Raw genomic sequence first — 22,829 nt, 5'->3', positions numbered from 1 at the left:
AGCTCACCCGGTAACCAGCGCTGGACCAGGGCCTCCCAGCCCCATCCAGCCTGGCCTTGAACCCCCCCAGGGACGGGGCAGCCACCCCTGCTCTGGGCAACCTGGGCCAGGGCCTCCCCACCCTCACAGGAACCATAGAATCACCAGGTCACTGGATCGAGTCCAACCATTCCCATCAATCACTAACCCATGTCCCTCAGCACCTCGGCCACCCGGCCCTTAAACCCCTCCAGGGAAGGGGACTCAACCCCCTCCCTGGGCAGCCTCGGACAGGGACCAATCACCCTTGCTGGGAAATATTTATTCCTGATGTCCAGCCTGAACCTCCCCTGGTGGAGCTTGAGGCCATTCCCTCTCGTCCTGTCCCCTGGCCCTTGGGAGAAGAGCCCAGCTCCCTCCTCTCCACAACCTCCTCTCAGGGAGTTGCAGAGAGCAATGAGGTCTCCCCTCAGCCTCCTCTTCTCCAGGATAAACCCCCCCAGCTCTCTCAGCCGCTCCTCTTCTTCTCCAGCCCCCTCCCCACCTTCGTTGCTCTTCTCTGGACTCGCTCCAGAGCCTCAACATCCTTCTTGTGGGGAGGGCCCAGAACTGACCCCAGGATTCGAGGAGCGGTCTCCCCAGGGCCGAGTCCAGAGGGAGAAGAACCTCCCTGGCCCTGCTGGCCACACCGTGTCTGACACAAACGTTTCTCCCTAAAATCTCATCTCAATCTCCCCTCTTGCAACTCAAAACTGTTCCCCTCGAGCTGTCCCTGCCCTCCCTGACCAAGAGCCCCTCCCCAGCGTTCCTGGAGCCCTTTTCCCTACTGGAAACTGCTCCAAGGTCTCCCTAATACACAATGCGCTTCCTAGCTCCAGTTTTCCATATTTCACAGTTAAATTTGATATTTGTTAACAGCATCATTTCACCAAACAGCAAAAAACCACAGCCTGTAGGAGGTGACAGGTACTTAATTAGAATCACAGAATCACAGAATGGTTTGGGCTGGAAGGGACCCCGGACCCACCTGGTTCCCTTGGACGGGGATACCTTCCACCAGGTCCAGTTGCTCCAAGCCCCGTTCAGCCTTCACCCCGTCCAGGGCTGGGGTGGCCGCGGCTCCCCTGTCCCCTTTGCTGGGTATCCACGCTCAGACCCCCACGAAGTCCCCGCTCGCGGGGTTCCCAGCCCAGGGACGCAGCCCCCGCTCAGCCCCAGCCCCCCGGGGTGCCCCCCCACCACAGCGGGGCCGGCTGATGCCACGGGGCTTTATTGAGGTGCTGGGACCCCCACCCCAGAGGGGCTCGTGAGAGCATGGGGAAGGGGGTACACGGTGCTGTGGGACAGAAGGACGGGGACTCCAGGAGGCCAGAGAATCTGGACAGGTCCCTAGTGAGAATTCTGTGGACCCCAAGAGAGCAGGGGGCTCAGGGGACACAGAATTCTGGGGGTCCCCAAGTGAGCGGAGGCTCAGGGGACACAGAATTCTGGGGTCTTGAGCGAGGTGGGGGTGCAGGGGACGTGGAATTCTAGAGTCTGGGTTCCTGAGTGAGCAGGGGGCTCAAGGGATGCAGAATTTGATTGTCTGGGGGCCTGACCCACATCCTGATCCTCGCCCCACAGGCACCCTGGGACCCCTGCCCCAGTCCTGCGGGGATCCCACTCCCCAGCCCTGCTTGAACGCCCCTTCTCAGCCCTATCCTGGCCCCCTTCCTCCCAACCCCCCCAAACTCCTGGCCCCCATCCGACCCCCACCTCAACCCCTGCCCTGTCCCGACCCCCAGGACCCCCTTCTTCAGCCCCCTCCTTTGTCCTGACCCCCCCAACCCCTCTGCTCTGTTCCACCCCGACCCCCTTCCTCCTGCTGCCCCTCCCCAGCCCCAGCCTGACCCCCACCCCACATGGACCCCCAGGACCCCGACCCAAACCCCAGCCCGACCCCAGATGCCACTGCTCAGCCCCCCTCAGCAGAGCCTGGGGGTGTTTGGGGGTTCAGACCCCCCTGGACCCCCCTGCAGGCACACGGGTCTGGTTCAATCCCAGTTGAAGGGGGTCCTGGGGGCTGCAGAATTTGGGGGGGGCGGGGGAGGAGGCACAAGCGCAGCCCCAGTCTGGGAAGGGGGTGCAATCCTTTGGGGTGCAGCAGCATTCCCCGTCCATCGTGGGGGGCTGTGGGGGGCACATCCAGACCCAGAGACAGCAAACCAGTGGGAACTGGGAGCAAGCAAGCCCAGTCTGTCCATCTATCCCATCTCGGGAGGGTCCAGAGGTCCGGATCCCCATCCAGCTGGGGACCACAGATGGGGCTGCGACCGGGATAAGGCAGGTGGGTTTGGGTGGTGCGGACTCCAGGGTGGCCACCAGTGTGGGCAGGGGGCTCCCAGCACCGGGAATGGGGGGGGGTAGGACAGGGGCTGTGGGGTCTGGAGTGGCCAGGAGTGGCGATGATGGGGGGACAGAGGGTCCTGAGCTGGGACCCCTCCCCAAGGAGCTGCTCGTGGAGCAGGGGGGACACGGGGAGGGGTCTGGGCTGGATGAGAGCAGCGCTGATGAGGGGGGCAGCGGGTCCTGGGCTGGGAACCCCAGGATGGGGGCCCTGGGGAGGGGTCTGGGCTGCCTGGGAATGGTGCTGATGGGGATCAGAGGGTCCTGAGCTGGGGTCCCTGGGGGCTCCCATCCCTAGCTCCCCAGAGGGTCCGTGTCGGCACTCCAGGACAGGGTCCAGGCAGGCGCTGGCAGAGCTTCCACGTCCAGCCGCGGGGTGACGGCCACGGCCCCGGAGCTGGGGGGCAGCCGTGGGTCCTGGGGATCCAGCTGGCGGTGGGGAGGGGGCAGCTGACGGGGGGGTCCCGGGAGCCGGGGGTGCCGGGGCTCATCCAGCACCCTCAGACGACGGATGCAACCCCCGAGACGGAGGTGACCTTGTTGTCCTCGGCCCAGGGCTGCAGGTTCTGCAGGGCGTAGAGCGAGGAGTTGTGCATGCAGAGCGGGTCCTGCGGCAGCGGCTGGCTCAGGCTCTTCTGCAGGGCCTCCTGCTGCAGCTGCAGCATCAGACGGTTGGCGTGCTGCCGCTCGGCCTCGCGCTCCTCCGCCGTCTGCCTCCTGCCAGGGCACACACGCGTCCGGCACTGCCCGGCACCGCTCGGTGCTGGCATGGCGATGCCAACCACCCACACCCCGATGGGCACCGCTCGGTGCCGGTGCAACAAGGTTCCATGGGATGGTTTGGGTTGGAAGGGACCTGAACGCTCATCCAGTTCCACGGGCAGGGACACCTCCCACTGGATCAGGGGCTCCCAGCCCCATCCAACCTGGCCTGGAACCCCTCCAGGGATGGGGCAGCCACCCCTGCTCTGGGCAGCCTGGGCCAGGGCCTCCCCACCCTCCCAGGAGAACATTTCCCCCTAAGATCTCATCTCAATCTCCCCTCTTTCAGCTCAAAACCGTTCCCCTCGTGTCCCTGCGCTCTCTGATCCAGAGCCCCTCCCCAGCTTTCCTGGAGTTCCTTTCCCTACTGGAAGCTGCTCTAAGGTCTCCCTGGAGCCTTCTCTTCTCCAGGCTGAACAACCCCAATTCTTCCAGCCTGGCCTCGTATGGGAGGTCCTCCAGCCCTCGGATCATCTCCGTGCTCTCCTCTGGACTCGCTCCAACAGCTCCGTGTCCTTCTTTCCCCACAGCTCCATCCCTCTGGGCACAGCTCTGTGCTGGTGCAGCACCGCCCCACAGCCTCTGCCCCACAGCCCTGTCCCTCTCTTGGCACCCCCGTCCCTCTCCCAGCTGAGGACACCCCATCTTGCTGAAATATTTCCTGGAAAGGGTCATTGGTCCCTGTCCGAGGCTGCCCAGGGAGGGGGTTGAGTCCCCTTCCCTGGAGGGGTTTAAGGGCCGGGTGGACGAGGTGCTGAGGGACATGGGTTAGTGACTGATGGGAATGGTTGGACTCGATGGTCCAGTGGGTCCTTTCCAACCTGGTGATTCTGTGATTCTCTGGTTCCCCGATTACCTCCACTTGGTGCGCCGGTTCTGGAACCAGGTCTTGACCTGTGCGTCCGTCATCTTGAGGGCCTTGGCGAGCGTGGCGCGCTCGGCGGACGCCAGGTACTTCTGTCGGTGGAAGCGCTTCTCCAGCTCGCAGACCTGCACGCGGCTGAACGACGTGCGCGGCTTCTTGCGCTTGGGGGGCGTGCGGTTCTGGTACGGGTGCCCGATCCGGCGCGTCCCCGCGAAGGGCGATAGGGCGGCTGCGGGAGAGCGGGGTCAGCGGTGGCTCGAGGGGAGGGCGTCCATGGGCAGAGCCCCCACCCGGCGCTGCTCCCTGGGAGCCCGGGATGGACCACGGGGATGGGGGCTCCTGGGGGGCAAGGGCAGGGCCCCCCACCCAGTGGGATTAGCGCAGGGAGTGTGGGAGAATGGGGTGGATGCTCAGGACCCTGGGGACAAGGAGTTCTGGGGCACACGGGGATGGGGGGTCTGGGGGGACAAGGAGGTTTGAGGGGGCCCATGGGGTTGGGGAGCACTGGGGGGGCCATGAGTGTGGGGGTGGTGCTGGGGGAGGATAGGGGTCCATGGGGATTGACAGATGGGGGGGGCTGTGGGGTGCAGAGAAGGGGGTTCTGGGGGGTCTGGGGGAGGGGGGTCCATGGGGGTTGAGGGCTCTGGGGGGCTCTAGGGCCAGGAAGGTCAAGATTGGGGGTGCAGAGAAGGGGCCATGGTGTGGGCATGGGGATAGGGGGTCTGGGGGGCAATGGGGATGGGGGTTCTGAGGGTCTCTGGGGTCTGGGGGACCAGGAGAGATGAGGTGGAGGGTGCAGAGAAGGGGGCCATGGAGGGGCCATGGGGCTGGGGGGTTCTGGGGGTCTGGGGGGCCCTAGGGATGGAGCCAGTGGGGGGGAAGGGTGAGGGCGTGTGGATGCTCAGGGTCCTGGGGGTCGAGGAGCTCGGGGGGGCTCGACCAGCACAACCCCCCTCCCCATGGCCCGGCAGTGCCGCAGCCCCCCAGGGGACACTGTGGCCACGCCTGGGTCCCCAGCCCTTGCGTGAGGAAACGAGCACGGGGGCCACTGGGGGACGGCATCGCCCTCGGGTCTGGGTCCCCACGGCCGGGGCCACACCACGAGCCAGCGATGGCGAGGCCGGAGCCGCAGGGAGCGTTGGGCAGCCGCGGCCACGGCACGGCCACACGGCACCACAGATGAGCCATCACCAGCCACCGCAGAGCTCGCCGCATGGTAGGGCTGCATGGCACCATGGCTGAGCCATCGCCGGCACCGCACGGCAGGGAGACCCGTGGCCGTGGCCATCGCCATCGCCGTGCAGCACCACCCACAGCTGAGCCATCGCCGGCACCACGCGGCAGGGCTGCGCGGCACCACGGCTGAGCCATCACCGGCACCGCAACCAGCACCACACGCAAGTAGGTCTGCACAGACCCACGGCCCTCGCCATCGCCGCGCGGCCCCACGGCTGAGCCGTCGCCGGCACCGCATGGCAGAGCTGCTCACGCCATGGGGCCCCGGCACCCCGTGGTGGCGGGGATGTGGGGCAGCCCCCCTGAACCCCAGGGGCCAGATGCTCCCCGCGACACCGGACCCTCCCTCACGGCAGCACCGGGCGCGCGGCCAGCATGGGCGGCCGCAGGTGATGCAGGTGGAGCCGCGCGGCGGGGGGATGAGGCCCCTCGCCACCAACAGCTGCCGGCAGCCCGCGGCGCACCCCAAGGCCGACGGCGCTGAGTGATGGCTGCGGCGCGAGCCCCCACGCCGGGGAGGGGCCCCCGCGGCCGCTGGCGCCAGGCAGGAGACGGGGACGTCACCCGCCATCTCCGCAGGGACCGTGCTGCGTCACCGCCAAGCCGGCGCGCTGGGCCAGGGGCAACCGCAGCGCCGCCGGCACCCAGGGTGGGACCCCAGCCCCACGGCTCCCACCCCACGTGTGTTCGGCCCCCGCAGAGCCCTCGGGCGGCCCTGATGCCAACGGCCTCATCCCCGCGTGCGGCCAACGCCGCGACGCCATCTTGGGTGGGACGCGGCTTCTGGCACCCCAACCACACCCCAACTGCACCCCAACCGCACCCCAACCGCACCCCAACCACAGACCCTGGGGATGTGGTTGTGCCCCGGCACGGGGGCTCCAAACAGGCATCCAGACCCCGGCCACACCGGCAGCCCCAGGACCCCGTGCCGCAGCCCCGACGCCTGCGTCACCGCCTGCATCAGCCTCGGCACAGCCCAGCCTCTCCCTCAGCACCCGCACCCCACGTCCCGCAGCCCCACGGCGGCTCCCTGCACCCCACTTTCCCCACAGCTGCTGCCCTACACCCTGCAGCCCCACAGTGGGGCCCTGCACCCCATTTCCCCCACGTCCCACACCCCACGGGCAGGTCCCTGCACCCCATTCCAAGCGCAGCCACTGCCCCACTTTCTGCAGCCACACAGTGGGTCCCTGCACCCCATTTCCCCACACCCCACATCCCACAGCAGGTCCCTGCACCCCATTTTCTTGACATTCTGCAGCCTCATGGCAGGTTCCTGCGCCCCACTCCCAGTGCAGCCACTGCCCCACATCCCACAGCGGGTCCCTGCACCCCATTTCCCCACATTCCACAGCCACATGGCAGGTCCCTGCACCCCATTCCCAGCGCAGCTGCCGCCCCACATCCCACAATGGGTCCCTGCACCCCATTTTTCCCACATCCCATGGCAGGTCCCTGCACCCCATCGCCCCACACCCCACATCCCACATCCCACAGGGGGTCCTCTACACCCCATTCCCAGCACAGCCGCTGCCCCACATCCCATAGAGGGTCCCTGCACCCCATTTCCCCGCATTCTGCAGCCCCACGGAGGGTCCCTGTACCCCATTTTTCCCACACCCCACATCCCACATCCCACGGCGGGTCGCTGCACCCCATTTCCCCGCACCCGTTACGGGACGGACGGAGCCGGTGCCCCCGGGAAGGGCAGCTCCCCCACCTCTCCCGGGACCACCGGGAGCCGCTGGGAGCCACCGGGAGCCGTCAATAACCTCCGGGAGCCGTTAACAGCGGCCAACAGGCACCGGCAGCCGTCGGTAGCGGCCGGTGAACGCGGTGGACGCCGGTAGCAGTGACCGATAGACCCGGTAACCGTCGATAGCCGCCGGTAACCGTCGATAGCCACCCGTAGCAGCCGGTAGCCGCCCGTAGCAGCCACTTGTAGCCGCCGGAGCCGTCGGGGCTGCCGGTAACCGTCGGAAGCGGCCGGTATCCCCCCCCCCGCAGCCCCGGTAGGGCCCGAGGGCGGCCGGTACCCCCGGTAGGGACTCACCCGAGAGCCGGTCCTTGGCGAGGCGGCGGGGGGCGTCCATCCAGGGGAAGGCGAGCGCCGGGAGGGCGGGGGGCGCGGGCCGGTGCGCGGGGACGCGGATGACGGGGGGGGGCGCGGGGCTGGCGGTGCCGCTGAGGCGGCAGGAGCCGAACCCCGGCCCGTAGTCCGGTTCTCCCGGCGGCCGCGGCTCGGGGCCGCCCAGGATCTGGTCGATGCCGAAGCTGATGGGCTCGGGGTTCGGGGGGCCCTGAGCGGCCCCCTCCCGGGGCAGCCCCGCCGCGTCCATCCCCCCGCGGAGATCAGCGCCGGGCACCGGGCATGGCCGGGGGGCACCGGGGGGCACCGGGGAGAGGCACCGGGAGGGGACTGGGGACCTGCACCAGGAGGGGACCGGGGCGCGGCGGAGAAAGGCACCGGGAGGGGACCAGGAGGGCACCGGGGAGAGACACCGGGGAGAGGCACCGGGAGGCGACGGGGAAAGGCACCGGGGAAAGGCACCGGGGAAAGGCACCGGGAGGGGATGGGGAGGGCACCGGGGACCCGCACCGGGAGGGGACCGGGGCGCGGCGGGGAGAGGCACCGGGAGGGCACCGGGGAGAGGCACCGGGGAGAGGCACCGGGAGGGGACCGGGAGGGCACTGGGGAGGGGACCGGGAGGGCACTGGGGAGAGGCACCGGGGAAAGGCACCGGGAGGGCACCGGGGGACGGCGGGGACCCGGCACCGGGCTGGGAGCGGCCCCGGAGCCGGCGTGTCGGGCGGGTGCGGGTCGGGTCCGGCGGGTCAGGCGGGTGCGGGGCGGCGGGCGGGGCCCCGGGGCGGCGGAGGCGCCGGTCGGTGTGTCCGGTGCGGGGCGGGGAGCGGCTCCGGTGCGGGGCTCGGCTCCGGCGGGGCGGTCGGGTCCGTCGGGGCAGGGGCAGGGGCCGGGGCCGGCGGGTCCCGGGGCACCGGGCGGTGTCGGGGCTCGGTGCCGGCGCACCGGGCGGCCCCGGGGCTCGTTCCGCGGGCGCTCGGTGGGTCCCGGGCAGGCGGTTTTCTGCCCCGCTCCATCTGCAGCTGCCAAAACCCCGGCCGCCCGCGCCCTGATTGGCGGCCGCGCCCCGTGATTGGCGGCTCCGCTCCCCCGGGACCCGCCCCCACCGGGCACACCCCCCCCCAGCACCGGGCACCCCCCCCCCAGCACCGGCACCCGCAGCGGGACCCGCCGTCGGGGGGATCCTCCCGGGGCGCACGGAGCCGGCATCGCGCCCGCCGCTCACGGGGATCGCAGCCTCCGGGACCGCCCGGCCCGGTCCCACCGAGCCCGGTTCTACCGAGCCCGGTCCCACCGAGCCCGGTCCCGTCGATCCCGCCTGGTCCCGGTCCCACCAAACCCGATCCTGCTCAGCCCGGTCCTACCGAGCCAATCCCACCGATCCCGGTCCTGCCGATCCCGGTCCTACCGAGCCTGATCCCACCCAGCCCGGTTCCACCGAGCCCGGTCCTACCGAGCCAATCCCACCGGGCTTGATCCCACCGATCCCGAGCCCACTGAGCGCACCGACCCCGGTCCCACCGAGCCCGGTGCCGCCGATCCTGATCCCACCGATCCCGGTACTACCGAGCCTGAGCCCACCGAGCCCGATCCCACTGATCCCACTGATCCCATTGATCCCACTGATCCCATTGATCCCGGTACCACCGAGCCCGATCCCACTGATCCCACTGATCCCACGGATCCCACCGATCCCGGTCCCACCGAGTCTGATCCCCTCGAGCCGCCGTTACCGGCTCACGGATCCCGTTTCCCCTCGAGCCGCCGTTCCCGGTAGCTCGGACCCCGTTTTCCCACCGTTCTCCGGTGACGGATTCGGGCTCCACCGCTCCCACCGGTGCCGGGGGAAGGAGCCCCGGGATCCCGGTCCCGTCCCAGCGCTCGTACCTGGATCGCAGGGCGGGGAGCTCCGGCCGCTCCCGGGCTGGGGTCCCGGTTCCCGGTCTGGGGGTCCCAGAGGATCCCGGTGTGGGGGTCCCGGCGAGGGGCGAGGGCGCCCCCCATACCGGGGACACCCCAGATCCCGGGGGCACAGCACATCCCGGGGCACCCCAGATCCCGGGGCATCCCCCATACCGGGGACACCCTGCATCCCAGGGGCACCCCACATCCCGAGGAACCTTACATCCTGGGGCACCCCAGATCCTGGGTACACCCCACATCCCAGGGACATCCTGCATCCCGAGGAACCCCACATCCCGAGAAACCCCACATCCTGAGGAACCCCACATCCTGAGGAACCCCACATCCCGGGGGCACCCCACATCTCAGGGCACCTCTCATCCCAGGAGCACCCTACATCTCAGGGATAGCTCACATCCTGGGGGTACCCCACATCTCAGGGATAGCTCACATCCTGGGGGTACCCCACATCTCAGGGCACCCCGCATCCCAGGAGCACCCTACATCTCAGGGATAGCTCACATCCTGGGGGTACCCCACATCTCAGGTGCACCCCACATCCCGGGGGCACCTCAAATTCTAAGCACACCCCACATCCCAGGGGCACCACACATCTCGGGGTCACCCGATGCCCCAGGGCCTCACGCAGCCCAGAACACCCCACATCCTGGAGCACCCCAGATTCTGAGGGCGCCCCACACCCTGGGGGCGCGCAGAGCCTGGAGCGCGGCACAGCTGCTCACGCCGGCACAGACCTCGCGGCACACGCACGCACGGCACCCGGAGAGAACGGTTCACGGTGGCTCTGCCGCGGGCGGGCGGCGTTGTTGGGGTTGGGGTTGGCTCAGACCCCACTGGCGCTGGCGTTGGCCACTGGTGTTGGCCACGGGCATCAGCCCTGGCCCCGTTGGCGCTGGCCACTAATGTTGGCACTGGTGATGCCCCCGGTCCCACTGGCTACTGGCCCTGGCATTGGCACAGCCCCCGTTGATGCTGGTGTTGATGCTGGTGTTGCCCACTGGTGCTGACATTGGCCACCAGCGTTGGCCACTGGCATTGGTGCCGGCATCAGCCACCAGCACCAGCACTGCCCTCATCCCATTAACACTGGTGTTGGCCACTGGTGCTGGCTCCAGCGTTGCCCTCATCCCATTAACACTGGCATTGGCCACTGGTTTTGGCACTAGCGTTGCCCTGGCCCCACTGACGCTGGCGTTGGCCACTGGTTTTGGCACTAGTGTTGCCCTGGCCCCATTGACGTTGGCGTTGGCCACTGGTTTTGGCACTAGTGTTGCCCTGGCCCCATTGATGCTGGCGTTGGCCACTGGTTTTGGCACTAGCGTTGCCCTGGCCCCATTGACGTTGGCGTTGGCCACTGGTGCTGGCTCCAGCGTTGCCCTGGCCCCATTGACGCTGGCGTTGGCCACTGGCCCCGTTGGCGCCAGCCGCGTGCCGCCGGGAGGGCTCGGGGGGCGCGGGGCAGGGGTGGCCGCGGGGTGGTCTCGCCGGAGCAGCTGCGCGGTGCCCAGGGGCAGGAATGCCGCCGCGCCGGGAGATGGATTGGGGCACAGGTGAGGGGCCGCGGGCTCCTCCCCCGCCACGGGGGTCTCCGGGCCGCCTCACCGCGGGGTGCTTGCCGTGACCCCCACCCAGGTGGGACCCCCATGCCGGGCCCCAAGGTGGGGTGGGGGGTCCGCAGCCCCAGTCCTCAGCCTCGCTGGGGGACCCACACAAACCCTTCCTCGTTCCTCAGCCATGGGAACACCCAGGCTCCTGTTTGGGGGGGCTGGGACCCCCAAAGTACCAACACAGCCCCCCCTCATTCCTTGGGCAGGGGACCCTCACTCTTTGGGGGGCTGGGACCCCCCAGCACCCACGCGACCCCCCTCCTCACACCTTGGTCACCAGGATCCCCGTGTGACCCCCTGCCTCTGGGACCCCCTGCACCCTCATGAGCCCCCTCCCCCCCCCGTGCCAGTGCCGCCATCCCCCTTGTGGTCTCCCTTGGCCCCCAGACCCCTGCCCCATGTCCCCCTCGCCCATTCCTGGTGGCCCCCAGCCCCCTGCCGATGCCTGCTGTGCCCATTGTGGCCATGCTGGTGTCCCCATCCCCCTTGGGGTCTCCCTTGGCCCCCAGCCCCCTGCCCCGTGTCCCCGTTGCCCATTCCTGGTGGCCCCCAGCCCCTCGCCGATGCCCGCTGTGCCCACGGCGGCCGTGCCGAATGGCCGTGCCGGTGTCCCTGTCCCCCTGTGGGGGTGCCAGGTCGGGGTCCCCGTGCCCGCTCCCCCCGCCGCGGAGCTGCCCAGCGCCCGCTGCCCCCTAATCTCGTTAGCGCTCGCCGTCCCCTTCTCCCCCCGCTGCCCCCCGGCCCCGCGCGAGCGGGGGGACAGCCAGCTCCTCTCCGGCTGCTGGGTTAATTCTGGGCTAATTAGATGAAGGCGGCCCAGATTGGATTACCCGGCCCTGCGTTTGGTCCTCCAGTCCCCGGCTCGCGGCTCCCGGGGGAGCTGCTGGCGCCTCTCGCCTCAATCAGACACTTCTTAACCGCATGAAGCGCCCCGGTGCCCCCCGCCCGGGCGCCCAGCGCCGACGGGGCACACGGTGGCCACGGGGCCGCCACGGGGACACGGCAGCGCTCAGCGGCACCGCTGGCCTCGTCCGCGGCCACACAGGCCACCGGGGCTCCAACAGCCCCAGCGTGGGTCACCAGGGCTCCAACAGACCCAATGTGGGTCACCAGGGCTCCAATAGACCCAACGTGGGCTACCAGGGCTCCAACAGACCCAACGTGGGCTACGAGGCCTCCAAGAGTCCCAACGTGGGCCACCAGGGCTCCAACAGACCCAACGTGGGCCACTAGGGCTCCAAGAGACCCAACATGGGCTACCAGAGCTCCCACAGCCCCAGTGTGGGCTACCAGGGCTCCAAGAGCCCCAACACAGGCCACCAGGGCTCCCACAGCCCCAGCGTGGGCCACCAGGGCTCCAAGAGCCAGATCGTGGGCTCCAAAAGCCTGAACGTGGGCTACCAGGGCTCTAACAGGTGGACCACAGGCTCCCACTGCCACACCATGGGCTACCAGGCTCCGATAACTGGGCCATGGGCTACCAGGGCTCCCATGGCCAGACCGTGGCCCCCAGTGGCCACCAGGAGCTCCTGGTGGGTGCCAGCGGGTACCAGTGCATACCAGTGGGTTCCAGTGGGTGTTGGTGGTTCCTGTGGGTGCTGGTGGCCACTGGTGGCTTCTAGTGGCCACTGGTGGCTGCCAGTGGTTCCAGTGGGTGCCGGTGGCCGCAGGTGGTTCCAGTAGCCACTGTTGGCCGGCGGTGGCTGCGTCGGGGCCGTTGACAGCCGCGGTCACTCAGAGCTCGTTATCGAGGCCGAGGGTGGGTAATTGGATTCTGCGGATGCGATCGGGTGCGTTAGGCAGGAGCGCAGGCCAGGAGCGCCCGCAGCCCCCCCGCCCCCGGCCACCAACCAGCGCGGGGGGCTAGTGGGGGGCTGGGGTCCCAGCTCCGGCCTCGGCACCAGCCTCTCCCGGCGCTGCCATCACTGGTGTACTGAGCGCGTCTGGCCTCAGCACCGCGGCCGGGACCGAGGGGATGAGGGGACGGAGGGATGACGGGATGGAGGGATGAGGGGATGGAGGGATGGAGGGGGATGGAGGGATGGAGGGATGAGGGGATGGAGGGGGATGGAGGGATGAGGGGATGGAGGGGGATGGAGGGGATGGAGGGGATGGAGGGATGAGGGGATGGACCAGGGATGAGGGGATGGGAGGGATGGAGGGGGATGGAGGGGATGGAGGGGATGGAGGGGATGGAGGGATGAGGGGATGGAGGGGGATGAGGGGATGGAGGGGGATGAGGGGGATGGAGGGGGATGAGGGGGATGGAGGGGGATGAGGGGATGGAGGGGATGGAGGGGACGGAGGGATGAGGGGATGGAGGGGATGGAGGGATGAGGGGATGGACGGGGATGAGGGGATGGAGGGGACGGAGGGATGAGGGGATGGAGGGGGATGAGGGGATGGAGGGGATGGAGGGGATGGAGGGGATGGAGGGATGAGGGGATGGACGGGGATGAGGGGATGGAGCAGGGATGGTGTTCGATATTGGAGCAGGAGCCACTTAAAAGCCCGGGGCCCTCAGCTGCACATCAATTATTGACGGGGGGGGGGGGGGCGCGGGGCTGCCTGCAGCCTGCCTGGCACCGGGGCTGCCCCACGGGCCCCACGGCCGCCCCACAGACCCCATAGCCCCCCCACAGAACCCACAGACCCCATAGCCCCCCCACAGACCCCCTAGCCGCCCCACAGACCCCATAGCCCCCCCACAGACCCCCTAGCCCCCCCACAGACCCCCTAGCCACCCCACAGACCCCACAGCCCCCCTCCAGACCGGCCCCAGGGCTGTGCTGGCCTGGCCATGACCCCCAACCCGCCCATGACCCCCCAGCCCCATTCTGGCCGTGACCCCCATCCCCTCTGCCCCCCCATCCCCTCTGTCCCCCCATCCCTCTGCCCCCCCCATCCCCTCATCCCCTCTGTCCCCCTCCCTCCCGGGGGTCCCGGGGGTCTCGGGGGGTCCCGGGGGCCGCCCCGGGGCGGGGTCGGGTCGGAGGCGGCTCCGGGGCGGGACGAGCCCCCCGGGAGAGAGGGCGCCGGGACGGCGGGACTGGGAGGGACCCCGAGGAGATGGGGGATCCGGATCCCGACTGGAACCAGAACTGGGACTGGGAATAGGACTGGGACTGGGAATGGGACTGGGACCAGAACTGTGACCGGGGGTCCCAGAGCCGGTGGTTCAGCTGGTGCTGCGGGTGCCGCTCCCCGAGCCCGGAGCCGATCGCCCCGGGACCCCCCCCAGCCCCCCCCCAGCCCCACCTGGGCACCCCCCGACCCCCCCTTCTCCCCAGCCCCCCAACCTCAGACCCGGCCCCCCCCCCCAGTCCCGTGAACCACCCCCCAAATCCAGCCCCCCGTGCCCCCCCTGTGCCCCCCCCAACCCCATCCCGGTCCACCCCCAACTCCTCCTGTGCCCCCCCCTCACCCCCCCCATCCCAGACCCCCTTCCCCGGTGCCCCCCCATCCTAGACCCCCATTCCCGGTGCCCCCCCCCCATCCCAGACCCCCATCCCCGGTGTCCCCCCCCCATCCCAGACCCCCATTCCCGGTGCCCCCCCCCATCCCAGACCCCCATCCCCGGTGTCCCCCCCCCATCCCAGACCCCCATCCCCGGTGCCCCCCCCCATTCCAGACCCCCATCCCCGGTGCCCCCCCATCCCAGCCCCCCATTGCCAGTGCCCCCCCCCATCCCAGACCCCCATCCCCGGTGTCCCCCCTCCCATATCCCGGTCCCGCGCTGCTCTGCCGCCCCCTGCCGGCGCTTCCCCGCACTAACACCGCTCTGCGCTCCCCGCCGCGCCCAGCAGGGGGCAGCCGCGCCCCGCGGCCTCCGCCCGCTCCCGTCACACCCTGCGCCGCGCGGGGCACGCCGGGAGTTGTAGTCCCCCACCCCACCCCCGGCGCGTGGGCAGCCGGGGCTCCGCCCCGAACCCGGAAGTGCGCGCGGAGGCTGTAAGATGGCGTCGCCTCCTCAGGGGGGCCCGATGGCGATCGCCATGCGGCTGCGGAACCAGCTCCAGGCCGTCTACAAGATGGACCCGCTGCGCAACGAGGCGAGCGGCGGCACCGCGGGGAGGCGGCGGCGGCGGCGGCGGCTCCGGAACCGGCGCATGCGCGGGGGGGGGCAGGGGGAGCGGGAGGGAGCGCGGGGGCGGGGCCAAGCCGGGGTCACGTGTTGAGTGGGGGCGTGGTCAGACCGGGTGGGCGGGGCCAGAGCGGGGTGTGGTCTGTGGGGGCGGGGCCAGAGCGGGGGGCGGGGCCAGGCACGTGCTCACCTGCGGGGGCGGGGCCGGGGGCGGTGAGGCCGTGGGGCAGCTAGGCCATGGAGCAGCGAGGCTGTGGGGCAGCGAGGCCATGGGGTGAGGCCGTGGGGCAGCGAGGCCATGGGGTGAGGCCGTGGGGCAGCGAGGCTGTGGAGCGGCGAGGCTATGGGGCAGTGAGGCTATGGGGCAGCGAGGCTGAGGGGTGAGGCCGTGGGGCAGCGAGGCTGTGGGGCAGCGAGGCCGTGGGGCGAGACTGTGGGGCAGCGAGGCTATGGGGTGGCGAGGCCATGGGGCAGCAAGGCCGTGGGGCAGCAAGGCCATCGGGCGAGGCCGTGGGGCGGCGAGGCCATGGGGCAGCGAGGCCATGGGGCAGCAAGGCTGTGGAGCGGCAAGGCTATGGGGCAGCGAGGCCGTGGGGCGAAGCTATGGGGCAGCGAGGCTATGGGGCAGCGAGGCCGTGGGGCGAAGCTATGGGGCAGTGAGGCTATGGGGCAGCAAGGCCGTGGGGCAGCGAGGCTATGGGGTGGTGAGGCCGTGGGGCAGCGAGGCTGTGGGGCGAGGCCAGGGGCGAGGCCGTGGGGCAGCAAGGCCATCGGGCAAGACTGTGGGGCGGTGAGGCTGTGGGGCGGCAAGGCCATGGGGCAGCGAGGCTATGGGGTGTCAAGGCCAGGGGCGAGGCTGTGGGGCAGCGAGGTCATGGGTGAGGCCAGAGGTGAGGCTGTGGGGCAGTGAGGGCATGGGGTGAGGCTATGGGGTAACGAGGCTGTGGGGCAACGAGACCATGGGGCGAGACTATGGGGCAGTGAGGACGTGGGGTGAGCTAGGGCTGTGGGGCAGCTGGTGCTGTGGGGCAAGGCTGTGGGGTGAGCTGGGGCCGTGAGGTGAGGCCAGGAGTGAGGCTATGGGGCAGCGATGCTGTGGGGCGAGGCTGTGAGGCTGGGGGCGGGCTATGGGGCAGTGAGGCCAGGGGTGAGGCCGTGGGGCGGCGAGGCTATGGGGCAGCCAGGTTATGGGGCAGTGAGGCTTTGGGGCAGCCAGGCCATGGGGCAAGCCAGGTCTCTGTGTGCCGTGGGCCTGGGTGGCGGTGCCGGTTCTGTGGCGGGTGCGGGTGACAGTGCTGCGTCCCGGCAGGAGGAGGTGAAGGTGAAGATGAAGGAGCTGAACGAGCACATCGTGTGCTGCCTCTGCGCCGGGTACTTCATCGACGCCACCACCATCACCGAGTGCCTGCACACCTGTGAGTGCCACACCTGGTTAGGGGTGGGTTGGGTGGGAAGGGACCTCACAGCCCATCCAGTTCCATGGGCAGGGACACCTCCTGCTGGATCAGGGGCTCCAAGCCCCATCCAACCTGGCCTGGAACCCCTCCAGGGATGGGGCAGCCACCCCTGCTCTGGGCAACCTGTTCCAGGGCCTTCTCATCCTCCCAGGAGAACATTTCTGCCTAAGATCTCACCTCCAACTCCCCTCTTGCAGCTCAAACCCGTTTCCCTCGAGCTGTCCCTGCCCTCCCTGATCCAGAGCCCCTCCCCAGCTTTCCTGGAGCCCCTTTCCCTACTGGAAGCTGCTCCAAGGTCTCCCTAATACACAATGCGCTTCCTAGCTCCAGTTTTCCATATTTCGTGGTTAAATTTGGTATTTGTAAGTAGCATCAGTTCACCGAACAGCAAAACCCACAGCCTGTAGGAGGTGACAGGTCCTTAATTAGAATCACAGTATCGACATTTCTCCCTAAGATCTCATCTCAATCTCCCTTCTCTCAGCTCCAAACCGTTCCCCTTGTTCTCTCCCTGCGCTCCCTGGCAAAGAGCCCCTCCCCAGCGTCCCTGCGACCTTTTCTCTACTGGAAGGGTCTGGTCCTGTGGTGCTGGCAGCGCCTCACGTCCCCACAGCCCTCGGGGAGCTGAGGGGGAGCCTGCACCCCACGGTTTGGGGTGTGTGGGTCCGAGCGGCCCCCAAGCCCCTCGTTGTGCCCCCAGTCTGCAAGAGCTGCATCGTGAAGTACCTGCAGACCAGCAAGTACTGCCCCATGTGCAACACCAAGATCCACGAGACGCAGCCGCTGCTCAACCTCAAGCTGGACCGTGTCATGCAGGACATCGTCTACAAGCTGGTGCCGGGGCTGCAGGAGAGTGAGTGGCCGTGCACCGCGGCGAGATCCGGTGGCACCGGAAGGGAACCGGACACGCTTGGGGGGCGGCTGCACGGCTGGCGTGGGGGCCAGGGTCTGCCGGGTGGGGATGGGGAACTGGAATCCATTGCGGGGTGAGGAGAAGCGGCCTCGGTGCACGGAGGGTGCCGGGAGCTATTGAACCCTGCCAGGGGGAATGGTGAGAAGCCCAGGGCGGGCTCAGCGCTGGCAGCTGGTAGATCAGGAGGTTTAGGTGCACGGGAGATTCTGACTGTGCCAGCACGTCTGGGCTCCCCTCAAGTGCTACAGACTAGGAGAAGTCTGTCTGGAAAGCTGCCTGGGGGTGTTGGTTGAACAGGAGCCAGCAGGGGCCCAGGGGGCCAAGAAGGCCAAGGGCATCTTGGCTTGGATCAGAGCCGGCGTGGCCAGCAGGGCCAGGGAGGTTCTTCTCCCTCTGGCCTCGGCCCTGGGGAGAGCGCTCCTCGAATCCTGGGGTCAGTTCTGGGCCCCTCCCCACAAGAAGGATGTTGAGGCTCTGGAGCGAGTCCAGAGAAGAGCAACGAAGCTGGTGAGGGGGCTGGAGAAGAAGAGGAGCGTCTGAGAGAGCTGGGGGGGTTTATCCTGGAGAAGAGGAGGCTGAGGGGAGACCTCATTGCTCTCTGCAACTCCCTGAGAGGAGGTTGTGGAGAGGAGGGAGCTGGGCTCTTCTCCCAAGGGACAGGGGACAGGACGAGAGGGAATGGCCTCAAGCTCCACCAGGGGAGGGTCAGGCTGGACAGCAGGAGAAAATATTTCCCAGCAAGGGTGATTGGTCCCTGTCCGAGGCTGCCCAGGGAGGGGGTTGAGTCCCCTTCCCTGGAGGGGTTTAAGGGCCGGGTGGACGAGGTGCTGAGGGACATGGGTTAGCGATTGATGGGAATGGTTGGACTCCATGATCCTGGGGGTCCTTTCCAACCTGGTGATTCTATGAAACAAGACCAGAGTGGGGGGGTGGCAGCCTGGGGACCCCGTCTCTGAGAGCTGCAGGGTGGGATTCGAGCAGGTAGCGGGTTGGGGTGAGGGGGGTCCCTGAGCAGCACCCCCCTCTCTCCCGCAGGTGAAGAGAAGAGGATCCGAGAATTCTACCAGTCCCGCGGCCTGGACCGGGTGACACAGCCCAGCGGCGAGGGTGGGCACGGGGGTGCTGCCGGTGGGGGGTCTGTGGGGTCCAGCCGTGCCACGGTGCTGGTGTCCGTCTGACTGCAGCCCCCTCCCCACCTCTCCCCAGACCCGGTCGGGGGGGACCCCATGGGGCTCCCCTACAGCACCTTCGACCACTCCCGCGCCCACTACTTCCGCTACGATGAGCACGTCTCGCTCTGCCTGGAGAAGCAGAGGTGAGCGCCAGGGGGTCGCTGCGGGGTGTCAGGGGGATCACCACGGGTGCTGGTGGAGCCGCTGCCCCTCGCCGTGCTGGGGAGGCAGCCAGGGGGCTCCGGCTGCCCCTTTTCCCTGCCCAGCACTGGTAGCAGCTCCTTTCCAGCTCCGACGGCAAAGCCCGCTGGAGGCTGAGGTGGGAGCGATGGCTCCGGCTCAGCTCCCAGCGCTCGGAGGGTGGGGGGCACCCAAACTGGGGACCCTGCGTCTCCACACCCCGGGATGGGGCAGGGGGCATGGGTGGCCACCAGCATCCTGGCTCAGATCAGCCATGGGGTGGCCAGCAGGAGCAGGGATGGGATCGTTCCCCCACCTTTCAAATCCTGGGGTCAGTTCTGGGCCCCTCGCTCCAAGAAAGCCCTGGAGGGGCTGGAGCGCATCCGGAGAAGGGAACGAAGCTGGGAAGGGTCTAGAGAACAGGGGCTGTAGGACCTGGGGCTGTTGAGCCTGGAGAAGAGGAGGGGAGACCTCCTGGCTCTGCGCAGCTCCCGGAGAGGAGGTTGGAGCCAGGCAGGGGTTCAGCTCTGCTCCCAAGGAACAAGGGATGGGAGGAAACACCTCCAGTTGTGCCAGGGGAGGGTTAGACTGGAGATTGCGAACAATTCCTTCATGGAAAGAGCAGTGAAGCCCTGGCAGAGGCTGTGGGGCGGCGCGGGAGCCCTGGTGGGGATCAAACCCCACGTGGCTGTGGCGCTTGGGGACAGGGTTTGGTGCCACGGGTGGGTTGGGCTGGATGAACTTGGGGGGGGCTTTTCCAGCCTCCCTAATTCCATAACCGCATGATTCCCTCCCCGGCACAGCTCCAGCAAGGATAAGAGCAAGGCGGTGCTGCAGGTGAGTGGGGCTGAGCCGCGGGGGGTGGCGTGGGGGGGACCCCGCAGCCCCTGACCCGCTCTCCCCCCGCAGCACAAGTACGTGAGGTGCTCGGTGCGCGCACAGATCCGGCACCTGCGGAGGGTCCTGTGCCACCGCCTGGGGCTCCCGCTGCAGCACGTGAGCCTGGGGGGCAGCGGGGGGGTCCTGGGGATCGGGGGGGGGGTCATGGACCCTGTGGAGGGCTCATCCCGGGGGATGGGGTGGGGTTTGTGGGGGTCCTGGGGATGGGGGCAGTCACAGACCCTGGGTTAGGGGGTCCTGGGAACCAGTTTGGGATCACAGACCCCTGTGTGGGGTTCCTGGAGGTCACAGACCCTGTTTGGGGGGACATGGACACTGTGGAGAGGGGTTTCTGGGGGCTGGGGGGTCCTGGGGATGGGGTGGGGGGTCAAAAACCCCATGTGGGGTTCCTGGAGTCAGGTGGAGGTCACAGACTGTGGATGGGGGGGTCCTCGTTGTTAAGAGGGGTCCTGGGGATGGGGGCCGTGGACCCAAGATGTGGGGCTCCTGGGGATGGGATGAGGGGGTTGCTGGGACTGGGTTGGGGGGTCCTGGGGATGGGGTGGGGGTCCCGGCCCCCCGACGCAGCCCCTGCCCGTAGGTGCAGATCTTGTTCAACAACGAGACCCTCCCCGACCGGATGACGATGAAGCAGCTCTGGCTCTCGCGCTGGTTTGGAAAGGTGGGACCCACGGCGGGGGGCTTGGGGGGCCCTGCCCTGGGGGGACTGGGGGTCGCTGCAGCGGGGTGGGGGAGTTGGGGGTCTCTGCAGCGGGGTAGGGAATTTGGGGGGCCCTGCCCTGGGGGGCTTTGAGGGTCTCAGTCATGGAGGGATTGAGGGTCTCTGCAGTGGGGTGGGGGGATTGGGGGTCTCTGCCCTGGGGGGATTGGGGGGTCTCTGCAATGGGGTGGGGGGGCTCTGTTCTGGGCTGGGGTCTCTGGGGAGGGGTTTGGGGTCTGTGCCCTGCCCTGCGGGGGGTCTCTGCCCTGAGTGGGGTCTGTGCCCTGGGCTGGGGGTCTCGAGGGTCTGTGCCCTGACGTGCTGTCCCCCAGCCGGCCCCGCTGCTGCTGCACTACAGCATCAAGGACAAGAGGAGGTAGGGGCTGGGGTGGGCGCTGCCCCCCGAGCGCAGCCCTGCCCACCCCGCCCCCCCCCGCACCCCATAATTTAACACCCCCACGAGTTTATTTTTTGAATAAAACAGTGGAAAATCGCCCCGCGTCCGCTGAGAGATCCCAAGGCCAGCAGCTCCAGCAGGGGGGCTGTGCTGGGGGGCACGGGGGGTGCAGGGGGTGAGGGGCTGGGATGGGGGGGCACAGGGGGTGTGGGAGGGATGTGGGGTGCAGGGGTTTGAGGGGCTGGGATGGGGGGCACACTTTGAGGGTATGCGGGGAGGAAGGGGGGCTCAGGTCCCCCTGCCCTGTCCCCTCCCTCACCCCAGCTCCGCGGCGTGGGGGGATCCGGTTACGGCCGCGCTGCCACCCCAGCTGTCACCCATCCCTCACCTCATGGGGTGGGGGGCACAGGGAGGGGATTGGGGGGGCGCAAGGAGGGGATTGAGGGGTGCAAGGAGGGGACTGGGGGGCACAGGGAGGGGAATGAGGGGTACAGGGAGGGGCTTGAGGGATGTGGGTTGGGGAATGAGGGGTGTGGGGTGGGGATTGGGGGGCGTGGGGAGGAGATTGAGGGGTGCAGAGAGCGGATTGAGGGGTGTAGGGTGGGGATTGGGGGGGATTGAGGGGTGCAGGGTGAGGATTGAGGGGTGCAAGGAGGGGATTGAGCGGTGCAGGATGAGGATTGAGGGGTGCAAGGAGGGGATTGAGGGGTGCAGGATGAGGATTGAGGGGTGCAGGGAGGGGATTGAGGGGTGCAGCATGCAGAATGAAGGGTGCAGGGAGGGGGTCGCAGCCAGCGCTGCCATGGGAGCAGGCGAGTGGGAGGCTGGACAGACAGACAGACAGCTGGACGGATGGACGGGGGTTCAGCCGGGGCAGCGGGGCGGGGGCCACCCCCACATCTTTCAGCAGCGGCTCTGGACGCGGTTCCAGACGGCGGAGAGGGACCCCCCTGCACCCCCCGCTTATTATCAGCGAGGAGCCCTGATTGAAACCAACTGCGGGGAAGGGGAGGGGGGGTGGCTGCAGGAAGCTTTTGGGGTGCTAGATGCTCTCTCAGGGGTGCAGGAAGCTTTTGGGGTGCAGGAAGCTCTTTTGGGGTGCTAGATGCTTTCTCAGGGGTGCAGGATGCTCTCTTACGGTGCAGGATGCTTTTGGGGTGCAAGATGCTGTCTTGGGGGTGCAGGACATTTTCAGGGGTACCACATGCTCTCTTGGGGTGCAGGATGCTCTCTCAGGGCTGCAAGATACATTTGGGGTGCAGGGAGCCCCCAGTTCCTCCTGCCTGTGCCCTGCGTCCCCCCACCCCAACCTGGGGGACACAGGGGTCCCGGGGGGTCCTGGATGGGTCTCAGGCGCAGCACGGGGGTGGTGTCACCCCAAAACCAGAGCGTGCTGGGAGGGGAAGGGGCTGGGGGTCCCGGGGCAGCTGAACTCCACGTGGGGCTGCCAGGAGGATGGGGGGACCCCTCGAAGGTCCCCCCGGCAAGGGACCCCAGCCCCACTGAGCACCCCAGCGTCCCCGCGGTGGCACCGGCTGCTGACAGAGACAAACGAGCCGCTGCCGCCGCCTTCACACCCCATTGCGGGGCCATCGCAGTGACACCCCGAGCCGGGTCCCCATCGCTTGGCATCGCCGCATCCCCCGGCCCTGGCGTCGCGGTGATGCCGGAGCAGCTGCCGGCGGCTCCGCGGGGCCTCGCGCTGCCAGCCTGCGGCACAGCGGGACCTGCCAGCCCCTCGCCGCGGGCGCGCGATGGATGGGGCCACGTGTGCCGGCACCCACCGAGCCGCCGGCGGCACCACCGGCCACGCGGCCGCCCCGCGCGGCACCGAGGCCCATCTGGTGAGCCGCCGCGGTGCAAGGAAATCACCCGCGCCAGAGGGGCTAATGAGAAAATCTAAACACAATTTAATTCCTGTCACCGCCCCAGCGGCTCCGAATGACGCCGCGCGGCACTGATGGGCCCCGTGCTGAGACCGAGCGCCCCGTGGCCGCGCTGGGATGGCGGCGACGGCACTGGGATGGCAGCGGGATGTCACCAGGATGGCGTGGATAGCACTGGGATCACTTGCACAGCACTGGGACCACTTGGGCAGCACTGGGACAGCACTGGGATCACTTGGAGGGCACTGGCACCACCGGTGAGACCCAGGGTCACCTGGCTTTTGGGGTGAATCG

The 22,829-nt window shown here is 68.7% G+C and overlaps 2 protein-coding genes across 2 annotated transcripts; one reads left to right on the top strand and one right to left on the bottom strand.

Moving 5' to 3' along the window:
- Positions 1-2,826: 2,826 nt before the first annotated feature.
- TLX2 (T cell leukemia homeobox 2) lies at positions 2,827-7,586 on the bottom strand. Its single transcript, XM_069854953.1, has 3 exons — positions 7,284-7,586; positions 3,983-4,220; positions 2,827-3,081 (listed from the first exon to the last, which is right to left on the bottom strand). Exons 1-3 carry the CDS (start codon positions 7,567-7,569, stop codon positions 2,865-2,867), a joined length of 741 nt encoding a protein of 246 aa, XP_069711054.1. The 5' UTR covers positions 7,570-7,586; the 3' UTR covers positions 2,827-2,864.
- A 7,178-nt stretch (positions 7,587-14,764) lies between these two features.
- Positions 14,765-20,745, top strand: PCGF1 (polycomb group ring finger 1). Its single transcript, XM_069854951.1, has 9 exons — positions 14,765-14,898; positions 16,240-16,345; positions 17,088-17,240; positions 18,336-18,407; positions 18,507-18,615; positions 19,456-19,489; positions 19,562-19,648; positions 20,133-20,213; positions 20,585-20,745. Exons 1-9 carry the CDS (start codon positions 14,803-14,805, stop codon positions 20,630-20,632), a joined length of 786 nt encoding a protein of 261 aa, XP_069711052.1. The 5' UTR covers positions 14,765-14,802; the 3' UTR covers positions 20,633-20,745.
- Positions 20,746-22,829: the final 2,084 nt, after the last annotated feature.

The sequence above is a fragment of the Phaenicophaeus curvirostris genome, chromosome 4, assembly GCF_032191515.1.
Source record: "Phaenicophaeus curvirostris isolate KB17595 chromosome 4, BPBGC_Pcur_1.0, whole genome shotgun sequence".
In the NCBI taxonomy this organism is placed as follows: Eukaryota; Metazoa; Chordata; class Aves; order Cuculiformes; family Cuculidae; genus Phaenicophaeus; species Phaenicophaeus curvirostris.
Note: the sequence above shows the minus strand (reverse complement) of the source record. Positions and strands in the feature narration are given on the sequence as shown.

Bases quoted from the DNA above. Each gene is read 5' to 3' on its own strand.
- TLX2 (XM_069854953.1), bottom strand. From the start codon at position 7,569: ATGGACGCGGCGGGGCTGCCCCGGGAGGGGGCCGCTCAGGGCCCCCCG. The intron at 4,221-7,283 runs GTGAGTCCCTAC...GCTCTCCCGCAG, and splicing joins CGCCAAGGACCGGCTCTCGG to CCGCCCTATCGCCCTTCGCG. The intron at 3,082-3,982 runs GTAATCGGGGAA...GTGCCCTGGCAG, and splicing joins AACCGGCGCACCAAGTGGAG to GAGGCAGACGGCGGAGGAGC.
- PCGF1 (XM_069854951.1), top strand. From the start codon at position 14,803: ATGGCGTCGCCTCCTCAGGGGGGCCCGATGGCGATCGCCATGCGGCTG. The intron at 18,408-18,506 runs GTGGGCACGGGG...ACCTCTCCCCAG, and splicing joins GACACAGCCCAGCGGCGAGG to ACCCGGTCGGGGGGGACCCC. The intron at 18,616-19,455 runs GTGAGCGCCAGG...TCCCCGGCACAG, and splicing joins CTCTGCCTGGAGAAGCAGAG to CTCCAGCAAGGATAAGAGCA.